Source organism: Budorcas taxicolor, chromosome 25 (genome assembly GCF_023091745.1).
Source record: "Budorcas taxicolor isolate Tak-1 chromosome 25, Takin1.1, whole genome shotgun sequence".
NCBI lineage: Eukaryota > Metazoa > Chordata > Mammalia > Artiodactyla > Bovidae > Budorcas > Budorcas taxicolor.
In genome coordinates, this window is record NC_068934.1 from 12,259,407 (window position 1) to 12,273,625 (window position 14,219).

At 41.0% G+C, this 14,219-nt stretch overlaps 1 protein-coding gene across 2 annotated transcripts in view; it reads left to right on the top strand.

The window, feature by feature from the left end:
• DLG2 (discs large MAGUK scaffold protein 2) overlaps positions 1-14,219 on the top strand; it is a 1,427,480-nt gene that overhangs the window by 854,815 nt on the left and 558,446 nt on the right. For both annotated transcript variants that reach the window (XM_052662441.1, XM_052662442.1), the window contains one exon: positions 11,077-11,232. In XM_052662441.1, the coding sequence (XP_052518401.1) occupies positions 11,077-11,232 (156 nt within the window). The remainder of the gene's footprint in view (positions 1-11,076; positions 11,233-14,219) is intronic.

Consider the following 14,219-nt stretch of genomic DNA (forward strand, 5'->3'; position numbering starts at 1 on the left):
AGACATTACTTTGCCAACTAAGGTCCGTCTAGTAAAGGCTATGGTTTTTCCTGTGGTCATGTATGGATGTGAGAGTTGGACTGTGAAGAAGCCTGAGCACCGAAGAATTGATGCTTTTGAACTGTGGTGTTGGAAAAGACTCCTGAGAGTCCTTGGACTGCAAGGAGATCCAACCAGTCCATTCTGGAGGAGATCAGCCCTGGGATTTCTTTGGAAGGAATGATGCTAAAGCTGAAACTCCAGTCCTTTGGCCACCTCATGTGAAGAGTTGACTCATTGGAAAAGACTCTGATGCTGGGAGGGATTGAGGGCAGGAGGAGAAGGGGATGACAGAGGATGAGATGACTGGATGGCATCACTGACTCGATGGACGTGAGTCTGAGTGAACTCTGGGAGTTGGTGATGGACAGGAAGGCCTGGCGTGCTGCGATTCATGGGGTCGCAAAGAGTCGGACACAACTGAGTGACTGAACTGAACTGAACTGATCCAAATCCTTGGCTCAAAAAACAATGTATTATATGTAAAGAAGAGTATGTAATGTCCTTTATGTAAAGAAGAGAATATATTTTAAGATTTGAAAAGCTTTTTCTCCAAGTTATGGCAGGCAATATTCTAGATGTTAGGACTCCAAGCCCTCAGCCATCCACCTGCCATTATTAATGTAGTTTGGGTATATGTACTGCTAATGGCTGAGCTGGTAAAGAATTCCCCTGCAGTGCAGGAGACACAGGAGACGTGGATTTGATCCCCAGGGTTGGGAAGATTCCCTGGAGGAGGAAAATGGCAACTCACTCCAGTACTCTTGTCTGAAAAATTCCATGGACAGAGGAGCCTGGCGAGCTACAGTCCAAAGTGTCTCAGAGTCAGACACGACTGAGCTGCTAAGCCTGCAAGCATGCCTGCTAATGTAGGGCATGGGTCTGGATATTTCTTGCCCACTTTGGGCAGCCAGGGAAGGCTATAACAGGATAAGGAGTGGAAAATCTGAATGGCCTACAGATTTATCCATACCAATCTATATGACAGAGATATTTATTATCAAAGTTATACAAATATTTAACCCAAATCTTTCCTCCTGCAATTTTAGGCTCTTCCCTTTTAGCTGTAGTTCAGGAAGAGAGAATTAAAAGCACTAATCACACTTTCTGTTACAGCTCTATTCCTTTTCCCTGACAGTGCTTCATTCATACCTTCTTACACTCAGGAAAGTTATGGGGAAACAAAGATCAATGAGATTTGGTGCTGATCTTCAATGAGCTAATAGTTTAGAGAAGGAAAGAGCTCAGTGCACCAAACATGACAGTGTAATGAGGTGAGAACTCTGCCCGAGATTGTCTGAGGGATTGGAGAGCAGTGCATTTAATCGAGACATGGAAAACTTGATTAAATGAGTCACTCTTCCTGTAACTCTAAGAGAAGTGAGTCATATTCCTTTGACCTTGTATCTTCTGATGCAACACAGATGAGCATTTACAATCACCATCACTGTCATTATCCTCATTGTTTTTACCTTGTCTCTAGCACAGGCCTGGGAGTTAGGGTGAGACAAGTAAATATTACAGATCAAGTGCAAAATAAGGAGGCGCTCAAAGATGCAGTAATTAAGATGATAATATTTTAATACAATATTTCAGAGAATAAAAGTAATGCAAAAGAATCCATAGGGAACAAATTTTTAAACATCAGCGTGGTATCAGTCTCGGGTGGCTATGGGATTACATAAAGGTCCAAGCAATTTGTCTTTTATCCTTGAGCCGTGTAGTCTAGTTGAGGTGTTCTGAAAGGGACATTAATACCAAAGCTACCTGTTTAATTTTCACTCGTTTGACTGCCAGCAAAAGATGTAACTTAAACTTCAGTAAGAAAATACGGTGGGAGGTGATAGTTGACTTTCACTATACAGCCAATGGCACATGAAATATACAGAGAAATTCAGTAGCATGAGCCCAATAGTCCCCTTAAAGAACGAACCCAAACTGTTACTTTGGATTTAAGAAACTACTAGATACTTTTGCGACAAAATTTTGTCAAGTTTTGCTCTGGTGCTCTGTAATAGATAGACACAGCTATGGCTACCCTCTCTCTACATGCCTGCATCTTTCCCTTCTGCTACCAGTTTACAATTTCTTTTTCTCCCCCTTTATTCACATTCCACAGAATCCAATTGGCCTTGACTTTTTTCATAGTTGCAGAGTTGGGGATCCAACCCTGGTCCAAAAAGTTTGGCTAGGGAGGGGAGTAAGCTGGGTTGGAGTCATGTGGGGCAAATGGGCAAGGGTGATTACAGGCAGGGTTGTTACTGTTCAGTTGCTAAGTTGTGTCCAATTCTTTGAAACCCCATAACTGCAACACACCAGGCTTCCCTGTCCTTCACTGTCTCCCAGAATTTACTCAACTCATGTCCATTGAGTCAGTGATGCCATCTAACCATCTCATCTTCTGCCATCCCTTCTCCTCCTGCCCTCAGTCTTTCCCAGCATCAGGGTCTTTTCCAGTGAGTCAGCTCTTCACATCAGGTAACCTAAGTATTGGAGCTTCAGCTTCAGCATCAGTCCTTACAATGAATATTCAGGGTTGATTTCCTTTTGGATTGACTGATTTGGTCTCCTTGCAGCCCAAGGAACTCTCAAGAGTCTTCTTCTGCACCACAATTCGAAACCATCAATTCTTCAGTGCTCAGCCTTCTTTATGGTCCAGCTCTCATGTCCCTAGGTAACTACTGGAAGGTGGTTTTCCTTAAAATAAGGTTGAGTGAAGCACCTCCCTCATTGTGGATGAGCACCTCCCTCACTGTGGATGAGCAATTAAAACTGCCCCCAGAAAGCAGAACAAATAGCAAGTGCTAATGGTGTCCAGAGAAAAGAAAGATCACCACGGGGCTGGGGTGTACTAATTATATGCTATAAGAGCCTGCAATTATAGACCCATAGATATGCAAATAAATGCTGATGGCTCAGCACTGGAGAGTACAAAGCCATTTATCCACAGCCCCTGATAAGTGGACAGCAAGATAAATGATTTGTTTATAAATTCTCTTAGAGATTCCACTAATGTCTCTAACTGCGTTTCCCCCCCTTCTGGGGACATCAGCAGAATGAAGAGAGGCAGTAGGTACCTTGGATTGCATTTCCGTATTCATTACCTTCTGACCTAGGAGGTTTGCAATGGGATGAAGAGGCCCTTTCAGTTGTGTCTGGCTGATTCATACTGCCCAGAGTCATTTCCCCGTGGCACTTCTTTCCTGCATATATTGGCAGTGACGGTGACATCTGTTCCTGCCACCTAGATCCCAGTGTCAGCTCATAAATTGGCGTTTCTTGTCTGTCTGGCAGAGAGGTCATAGAGAACATAACTGTAGGGAACTAGCAGGAATGCTGACTGCCGGCATTAAGCCTTGTGAAGCTCAGAGCTGTGAAGCCTTTGAGGGGCCCCGGCTTCTGAGGCGAGTCTCACAGGAAGTGAGGGCAAGCATTGCTATGGCCAGACTTGCACATACACGAGGCCGTCCCTCTGAGAGCTGATGAGCTGTACGTACCAAGTACTTACAGCTGTCAGTTTCTGACAACTTCGGAGTTTCTGTCGTTCTCTATTACCTGTAATTAATGATGATCTGAAACCTAGTTAGGTGATTCAGAATAACTTAGGGCTTCATGAAAGAGTTAGAAGTCTTTTTCTCATTGAGTCTTTTCTCTCAACGGAAAATGGTTTTTTAACCATTCTCCATCCATTCATTCAAAGAGCCATTCCGTATGCTCAAGACGGTAACTTGCATAGAAGGATATTGGTGGGTATTTTACTATGGCTTATGTAGTACATAACACATGATGGAATCCTAGAACTGTAATAAAGCCAGCAGACAGAAATCTTCAAATGTGAACCGTATTTTTATGTCATCTGAAAGGAGATTCTCTCCGATATTTTTAATTTAGTTACTTGGTTGCAAGAGGACATGTCAGTATTTTAAGATGTCTTTGTCAAGTCTGTTGAGAGTTTTTGTTATGTTTTGGGGTTTTTTTTGTTGTTGTTTTTTCATCTACCTGTCTTCTGAGGAATCAAGACTTCGTGCAATCAAGAAAAGAAAAGAAACTGGGTTTAATATGTCTACTCTTTGTCCCAACCCAGGGACTGAACCCGGGTCTTCTCCATTGCAGGCAAATTCTTTACTGTCTGAGCCACCATGGGCTTCCCATTCTTTATCCAGTGACTTTATAAAATAATATTTTAAAAAATAGAAAAGGAATGAAAGCTGGTCTACAGGTAAAAATGAGCCTGCAACATCAGTAGGTGTATCTCTTTTAATTGACTTTGATAAAACTTTGAATCAAGAGTAGTTAAGCTTAAGGAATCAATTCACTATGAAACAATTCTGGAAGTGACTTTCTAAAATCTAAGACACTTAAGGCTGTCCCAAATGCCAAATCTTCTAAATATGTGATCTGTGAAATAATATTATGTTCCTGAAATGGTTCCCAAAAATATAGGGAAAAGAATCATGAGTTCGGTACTGAACAATGTATTGGGCCTCATGTTTTTGGTCTTAATTTTATTATAGAGGTCAGATAGTAAAATATTGTCTATTACTTAGTTGAGTACCATACAGGTAGGATTTTTTTTTCTTAAGGTATATATGTATTAAACAGGTTTAATTCTCATAATTTGTCTCCAAATGTAGTGTTACTGAGGTTAAAAATGAAAAAACTAGAAGAAAATTGGTAACATCATTTTCTTGGTCTATGGAGACAATATCAGACTGAGAAAATTGAATAAGCTCTCTAGGCCGAAAGAAAGTACAATGTTACTGAAATGACATCACCATGAAAATGTTTTATGGCCTGAAAAAAGTCATTGATTCCTTTTTTCTTAGGCCCTGTGCTTGCAGTTTAGATTAGCTACCATTTTATGTATGTATTTTTTTAAATAAAGATGCAATGAGTTCTCTAAACAACCATGGGTTCTAAATTATATAGTAAGAAAATAGCATTCTTTAAATTTTTCTGTGTATAAAGAAAGTGTTATTTGGACTGCTGACAGAATTAAATATATTAGCACCTTATGGTAGGTCCTATTTATAGTTATTTCTTTGTATTAGATAATCAGCTTTTATTTTGTAAGAGTATATTTGTTAATGGCTTCCCTGGTGGCTCAATGGTAAAGAATCCACCTGCCAGTGCAGGAGATGTGGGTTTGATCCCTGGATCAGGAAGATCCCCTGGAGAAGGAAATGGCAACACACTCCAGTGTTCCTGCTGGAAAATCCCATGGACAGAGGGGCCTAGCAGGCTGCAGTCCATGGGGTCGCAAAGAGTCAGACATGACTTAGCAACTAAACGACAAACAAATATCCGTTAATATTAGGTACTATTTATATAACAAAAAATTGTTGTTTTTGTTCAGTTGCTCTGCTGCTGCTGCTAAGTCACTTCGGTCGTGTCCAACTCTGTGCGACCCCATCGACGGCAGCCCACCAGGCTCCTCTGTCCCTGGGATTCTCCAGGCAAGAACACTGGAGTGGGTTGCCATTTCCTTCTCCAGTGCATGAAAGTGAAAAGGGAAGGTGAAGTCACTCAGTCATGCCCAACTTTTAGCGACCCCATGGACTACAGCATGCCAGGCTTCCCTCTCCTTCACCATCTCCTGAAGCTTGCTTAAACTCATGTCCATCGAGTCGGTGATGCCATCCAACCATCTTGTCCTCTGTCATCCTCCTCTCCTTCTGCCTTCAATTCTTTCCCAGCATCAGGGTCTTTTCCAATGAGTCAGCTCTTTGTATCAGGTGGCCAAAGTATTCAAGCTTCAGCATCAGTCCTTCCGATGAATATTCAGGACTGATTTCTTTTAGGATGGACTGGTTTGATCTCCTTGCAGTCCAAGGAACTCTCAAGAGTCTTGTCCAACACCACAGTTTGAAAGCATCTATTCTCAGTACTTAGCATTTTTTATGGTCCAAATAGCATAAACAAGATATCAATTGTTTATTTTTACACACAAAAATATCCAGAAATAGGTAGTCCAGAGGTGGTATACTATCACTCTACATCACCAGTGACACAAGCTCTACCAATATGCTCTACTCTCTGAATTGTTTTCCTTCATCGTCAAGGCTGCTTCATGGTCCAAGAAGACTGCTGAAGCTCCAGCAACTGTATCTGGATTCCAGGTCAGCAGAGGGAGGAAGAGGGAGAGAGTAAAACTGCAGGGGTCTCAGCTAAGTCAGCTTCCCTTTAAGCAGCCATCTCACAAATCCCAGAGCCACATCTACCTACAAAACAGAAATAAAAATCTTTATTACCGGAAAAGTGACCAATGAAAGTTTTGATTTCCACTAATGAGAAAAAACGGGTTAAAAAATAAGTAAAATGAATGGGAAGCTATCCAGCCATCTCTGCCACAGTAGCACTGTTTCAGGGTGGAAAATTGAAGAATAAAAGCAGGTCCTCTTGTGATAACCTACCCAGAATAATTCCCATAGAGTTCATACCTGTCTCTTCATTTCTTATTTAATTCATATTTATGCAGCCTATTTAATACAACACTTTTCCCAAGCTGAATTTTTGTGCAGACAGCACATTTTAGGTACAAATCAGACTGTGATCTCCAAGGTGACTTTGTCTAATCAGAATCATGCATCTTTCTGTCTCTAAAACCATGGGAAATATATGTTAATCTTCATAAAGCTGATTATGTCAACAAAGCAAAACCAACTCTCTGTGCACAAATCATGAACAATATTCAATCTGACTGTTTTAAGAGATGTATTTCAATGGCTAACTGAAAGTGCGTTTTCTTTTACATAACTTCACATTGTGTGAATTACGTGTGTGTGCGTGCTTAGTTTCTGTCAACTCTTTGCCACCCTGTGGACTGGTAGCCCGCCAGGCTCCTCTGTCCATGGGATTCTCCAGGGAAGAATACTGGAGTGGGTTGCAATTCCACCTCTAGGAAGTCCATCGGACCCCGTGATTGAACCCGCATGTTCTGTCTCCTGCACTGGCCGGCAGATTCTTTACTACTGAGTCACCTAGGAAGCCCATGAATTACTTACATAAACTGATTTAAAAAAAAACCTTGATTCACATTGCTGTATGGCAGAAGCCAACACAATATTATAAAGCAATTATCTTCCAATTAAAAATAAATTTTTTAAAAAAGTATCAGTGAATTATCTATAAAAACTGATAAAAATACTTTTAAATTTTTATTTTTAATTGGAAGATAATTGCTTTACAATATTGTGTTGGCTTATGCCATAAAAAAGTGTGAATCAGCCATAAGTATACATATGTCCCTCCCTTTGAACTTCCCCCTAACCCCATTCCAACCCCTAGATTGTTCCAGAGTACCATGTTGAGCTCCCTTTGTTATACAGCAACTTCCTATTAGCTATATATTTTATATATGGTCAATGCCAAAGAATGCTTGAACTACCACACAGTTGCACTCATCTCACACGCTAGCAAAGTAATGCTCAAAGCAAAGTAAGTCTCCAAGGTAGGCTTCAACAGTACATGAACCCTGAACTTAAAGTAAATGTTCAAGCTGGCTTCAGAAAAGGCAGAGGAACCAGAGATCAAATTACCAACATCCATTGGATTATCGAAAAAGCAAGAGAGTTCTAGAAAAACATCTATTTGTGTTTTATTTACTATGCCAAAGCCTTTGACTGTGTGGATCACAATAAACTGTGGAAAATTCTGAAGGAGATGGGAATACCAGACGACCTGACCTGCCTCTTGAGAAACCTATATGCAGGTCAGGAAGCAACAGTTAGAACTGGACATAGAACAACACACTGGTTTCAGTTAGGAAAAGGAGTACGTCAAGGCTGTATTTGTCACCCTGCTTGTTTAACTTATATGCAGGGTACTTCATAAGAAATGCTGGGCTGGAGGAAGCACAAGCTGGAATCAAGATTGCCGGGAGAAATATCAATAACCTCAGATATGCAGATGACACCACCCTTATGGCAGAAAGTAAAGAAGAACTAAAGAGCCTCTTAATGAAAGTGAAGGAGGAGAGTGACAAAGTTGGCTTAAAACTCAACATTTAGAAAACAAAAGATCATGGCCTCTGGTCCCATCACTTCATGGCAAATAGATGGGGAAACAGTGGAAACAGAAAGAGATTTTTTTTGGGGGGGGGCCTCCAAAATCACTGCAGATGGTGACTGCAGCCATGAAATTAAAAGACGCTTGCTCCTTGGAAGAAAAGTTATGACCAACCTAGATAGCATATTCAAAAGTGGAGGCATTCCTTTGCCAACAAAGGTCTGTCTAATCAAAGCTATGGTTTTTCCAGTGGTCATGTATGGATGTGAGAGTTGGACTATAAGGAAAGCTGAGCACTGAAGAATTGATGGTTTTGAACTGTGGTGTTGGAGAAGACTCTTGAGAGTCCCTTGGACTGCAAGGAGATCCAACCAGTCCATCCTAAAGGAAATCAGTCCTGAATCTTCATTGGAAGTACTGATGCTAAAGCTGTAACTCCAATACTTTGGCTACCTGATGCAAAGAACTGACTCATTTGTAAAGACCCTGATGCTAGCAAAGATTGAAGGTGGGAGGAGAAGGGGATGACAGAGGATGAGATGGCTGGATGGCATCACCAACTCAGTGGACGTGAGTTTGAGTGAACTCTGGGAGTTGGTGATGGACAGGGAGGCCTGGCGTGCTGCAGTCCATGGGGTCACGGGGTCGGAGATGACCGAGCGACTGAGCTGAACTTATATACACTAGTGTATGTGTTTCAATGCTACTCTCTCAATTTGTCTCACCCTCTCCTTCCCTCGCTGTGTCCAAAGTTTGTTCTCTATGTTGGTGTCTCTATTCCTGCCCTGCAAATAGCTTCATCAGTACTGTTTTACTAGCAGCACTGTCTACAATAGCTGGGACATGGAAGCAATCTAGATACCCATCATTAGATGAATGGATAAAGAGGTGTGGTACATATATACAGTGGAATATTACTTAGCCATAAAAAGGAATGCATTTGAGTCCGTTCTAGTGAGGTGGATGAAGCTAGAGCCTGTTGTACAGAGTGAACAAGTCAGAAAGAGAAAAATATCGTATTAAAAAAAAAAGAACAGTTTTTAAGGATCATTTGCAGTTGCCTCTTTTAAGCGCTGTATTTACCAGTATAAATTATATATATGTTTAAATTGATAAACAGAAATTTATGAACTTACTGGATTTTTCTTAAAACAGAGCAGTTGTCTTATTGAAGGATAGATTCCCTAATAAGTCTGGCTCTTTTATTTAAAAAACTTTTAATTCTTCTTGTAAATGTTACAGCCACTGGGATAGAACAAGCCGACTCCACTGTAAAGTACTTCGTTTTCCCACTGAGGTCGTTATTCCATGGGACAGATAGGCCTCTGGAGTCCTCCTCAGCCCCTCTACTGTGTTACACAAAATAAACACGCCAAGGAACCTCCTTCTGTGTCATGGAAAGCTTTGTGTTGAAAAAGAATCCAGACTCCAGGTCTCTAGACATTATGTCTACGCTGACATCCCATGATTGGCCACAGCAATATTATGTTAGGTAGTTCATTTGTAATGCTTGGTTTACCCTCTTTTCTTCCCCGTTCTCCATTCTCTGTCCGCACTGAATTAGCGCCTGTTACATGGGAGGAGCCACACTGAGGGCTGGAGCTACAGAAGCACAGACCGTGCCGTCACTGAGCTCACTTCCTCTGCCTCTGCCCGGGCTCGTGACCACCACTTGCTGCCTCCAGTGTCTTGTGACCCCAGGAGATGCAATTTGCCCCCGCTGAGTGTGACTCTGGACATGGCCCAGTTTCCTGACTTGCTCCTTACCTTCCCAGCTAAGGCTACACTTTCTGGGTCCATGACCCTGACTGCTCATAGACCATTCATTTCAATACCCATCTTTTCATTCTTACATAATGGAAAGATATTGAAAGTACTTTCAGACCATGTGCTTAAAAAATGGAGAAGAGAGTTGTGAAACTTTTTTTTTTAATATGGATCTTTGACCAGAAACTATAGAAATTTTTGTCTGATCATAATATGCATGTTTGTCAATAACAGATATAAAAATGTTGCTATTTTAGGTAATGTTTCAGTATCCCTAGATGAATTCCCTTAATAGAAATGTTACTAAAATCTTCCTTGTGGAAAACTCTCTGAAGTCAACTCTAGGGGTCAGGGAGCACACTATGAATAAATATACGGAGGAACCTGTTAGATTCTTAGGTAAAGCCAACCACCCCCCACAAATCACCAAGCAAAAATATCGCAGAATAAATATAGGAAGTTGTATTCATGTATTCATTCATACATGTGGTCAACACATTATGTGCCACACTGTACTGTAAGTGGTTAAAAAAAATGTAGTCTCTCTGCTCATAGAAATTATGGTGTAGTGAGAGTGATAATAAAAAAATTAAAGAAAATATTAAAAAGGTTATTTTATGCTGAGAAAAGATTATCATAAAATATGAATAGGTGCTCTGAAAAATTTCAAGGTGTCCTGGCCAGTGTGGCCAGAGAAAGTCTATGTGAAATTCACATTTAAGATAAGATTCCAGTGTAAGAAGGAGCCATGTCAGAGAGTCCCAAATTTTGGCCTTTCAGACAGGCTTATCTAAAAAGATACGGTATTTAAAGGTTGATTACGACTCTGTTGGGATTCCCAGGAGAAAGAATCTGCCTGCCAATGCAGGAAACATGGGTTCAGTCTCTGGGTCAGGAAGATTCCCTGGAGTAAGAAGAAATGGCAAGTCACTCCAGTATTTTTGCCTGGAAAATTCCATGGAGAGAGGAGCCTGACGGGCTACAGTCTGGGGGGTCCCAGGGTCGAGCACGACTGAGCACGCACGCGTGTCTCTTTCTGCGACTCTATTGAGGTATCTGACACTTGACTTTTAGTCATGCCACATGTCAGCCAAAGCTGTGATTTCTAACCCAAGGACTTGCTTGTGGAGAGCCTCTTCACTCAGGCCTCATGAAGCCCGTGGCATTGTTTGAGGCATTTGCTGTCGCCTATGGTAAGATGCTGCACCAGCCTGTCATTCAGTGTGAGCACTAACCCTGCATCTCTTTCTCTTGTATCACCAGGCCTCCGGAACCCGTTTACAGCACTGTGAACAAACTGTGTGATAAGCCTGCTTCTCCCAGGCACTATTCCCCTGTTGAGTGTGACAAAAGCTTCCTTCTCTCAGCTCCCTACCCCCACTACCACCTAGGCCTGCTCCCCGACTCTGAGATGACCAGGTACTGCATGCGCTTTCTCACTTCATCTTCTCCGGTTGCATGTGCTTCCACGAGGACGAACGGGTAGAATCCGCCTCTGCCCGCTACTCTGCACCCTACAGCTTCCTCGGGGTAGAGAGCCGTTCTGCTCCCATGGGGCAGGGGGAGACATGGAGAGCATTGATCTCCTAGTGTGATCAGAGAGCCCTTACATGTGATCACACAATGCTCCAAATGTTCTCAGTCCCCATGCATTGTTAAGAAGGCATTAATTATATTTTTCCCAAAGAATTCATTTTGGAATTTAATTAGCACCCTTTCCCTCATACGGAAGGTTCAAAGAGAACTGCATTCTGGATTAGTACATTTTAAATAGTAATGTTCTGCTCCATGCATCACATTGACTAAGAAGTTGATACTATTATTGCCGTTTCATATTTTAACTAAATTATTAAATTAATGTCATCATTTAACTGACTCCTTTAGGTATTAACTCATCCAAAACTACAGAACTAGTCGGTGCTAACTAACCACAAAGGATATAATCTTCACCTCTACAGTATGTTGTAATGATAGGTGTTTACATCAGTTGTCTTACTTAGTAACTGCCATTTTATATAAGAAAATTAAAGTCAGAGCAGCTAAGGCAATTCCCTCAATAAATGTGGAGTTCAGATTTGATCATAGAATGTTTTGAGTTTTTCTACAAAAATTTGTAAATTGTTCTAAGTCTAAAGGTTAGACATAATTCTACATTATAATTCTAAAGCATATTTATAACAAACAATAAAATCCTATCTTCCTGTAGCAGCCAGTCAGCTACAGAAAGAAAAAGAGAATACAGTGTTTCATAAGATAGTTCCAATTTAGTACAAAATGGGAAGATCTCAATTGTAATATTTCTACATGGAATGTGGTGCTTGTGTTGTTACGTTTTCTGACAGAATATCTTCACATGGCTTCATAATATTATTATGACAGAGAAAACATAGATGTTTTGAGTGATTCGTAGTGAATAAGATCTCCTTAGAACATCATCTCAGTTCTTGGAGGTTTTCAAAGAAGAAGTTTAGAAGTCAATGATTTGCCTCTTGAGAGGAGTTAAATACCAAATTTTAAATTATATCTAACATTTCTAGAAATAAATGAGAAACATATTTTTGGCTATGCTAGGGCATTTTCACTAATTTGCAACAAGCAAAGCCTAACAGCTTTGCTCTTTGAAAAAGTTCTTCATATTATAAATCTATTTCTTGATACAGTGAACTATATGATTTTGAAGCTAAAAGGGCAAAATCACCACACGGAAGTGAGGAGGCAGGCTAGAATGATGACTTTCTAGTAATTATGCATCTATAAACAGTCAGCTATGTTAAGGCAGCTAACATTTATTGAGCTCTTCCTCTGAGCCAGGAGTGTTGTTAAGCACTTCTTGTGAATTATTTCTGCTAACCCTGACAGTCACCTTATGATGTAGATGCTATCATTATCTTTGCTTTACAAGTACGAAAATCAAGGCTTGAGAGGGTACCTGACATGCCCGCGATCACCCTCCACTGTGTGGCCGGGCTGGGATTCACACCCAGGTGACCATTAGTACCTGCTTTGGCGTAGGCATGGTGGCAGAGACATCTTTGCTTGCTGGCCAAATCCACCCATTTCTCTTTGTCTTTCCTATCTCTATTTTTATCCTGCCTTCTCATCTCCCTTCTTCTAGCTCAATGTCAATGAATCTTTTTTTTTTTTTTTAACCCATGTTCTTTCTATGAACACAAAGTCACATTCCTTGCATTCCCCTGGGGGTTTTGATACATCCCTTCTTAAACACTCACCAGTAAGTGGATGACAGTCCACCTTTGTGTAGACCCACCAGAAATGATTCTACTCCATTTACTTTCTGTAATCTGCATGATGAAAACCATAGGGGATTGTTCCCAAATTAAAAAAAAAAATTACTGTAACATTGAATATGTATTTTTCATATTACACTCCCTTAGCAGTCCTGACCCCCACCAGTCCCAACCCCCACCCTCCATCTTCCCCTTGGGAATTCTATTTTCTATTTATTATCATTCTGTCCCCTTCTTTTTCCCTCTTCTTTCCTTCTTTTTCCATATTTTTCCTTATTTATCTATAGAAAAGAATAACACACACACACATATCCATTTCAGTAGTATTGTCACCCATACGCTGAAATTCTTACCCCCTTCCACTTTTCTCCAGTTCAGTGAAGGACACATACATTTACCCCGTTGCCCAAGCCAAAACTTGAAAATCACGCTGCACGCTTTGTTTTCCCTCACCCCCATCATCCGATCTTAAATACCTTAAATACCTTACCTTAAATACACGATGATCCTACCTCTAAAATAGATCTCAAATGTACTGATTCTCCTTCACTTCTCTTTCCACCACTTTAACCCAAGCCTCCGTCACCTATAACAGTCCCCTAATAGGTCTCACTCCTTCCACTATTGTCCTCCTGTTTTATTCTCAGTACAGCCCAAGTGATCTGTTAAAAATACAGATCAGTGCGCTCTCTCACCTTTGCATTAAGATAAAATGCAAAGTCATTAGCATAGCATCCAGGCCGTGCATGATCTAGCCCCTGCCTGCCTGCCTCTTAGACATCTTATGTCACTGCTCTCTGCTGACCACACTGCTCACACCAGCCTTCTTTTTCTTTATGAAATGCACTAAATCTCTTCCTATCTCAGGTGCTTCACACATGCTCTTTCCTCAAATCAAAAAGCTCTTTTTACACTTAGCCTGATGAACTGCTGGTCATCTTAGGTCTAAGTTTAACTTGTACTTTGGTGGAGAAGCTCCTTCAAAGAGAAAATCAGGTCCCCTGCTCTAGTTGCTCTCTCTTTTCCCATTTGACTCAAGCAATTTATAAATGTACATGTGATTTTTAAACCAAATGGCTCTCTCACATTCTGGACTGCAAGGTCAGTGAGTGAAACGGCATCTGTTTTGTTCACTGCTATATCCCTAACAATTAGCCC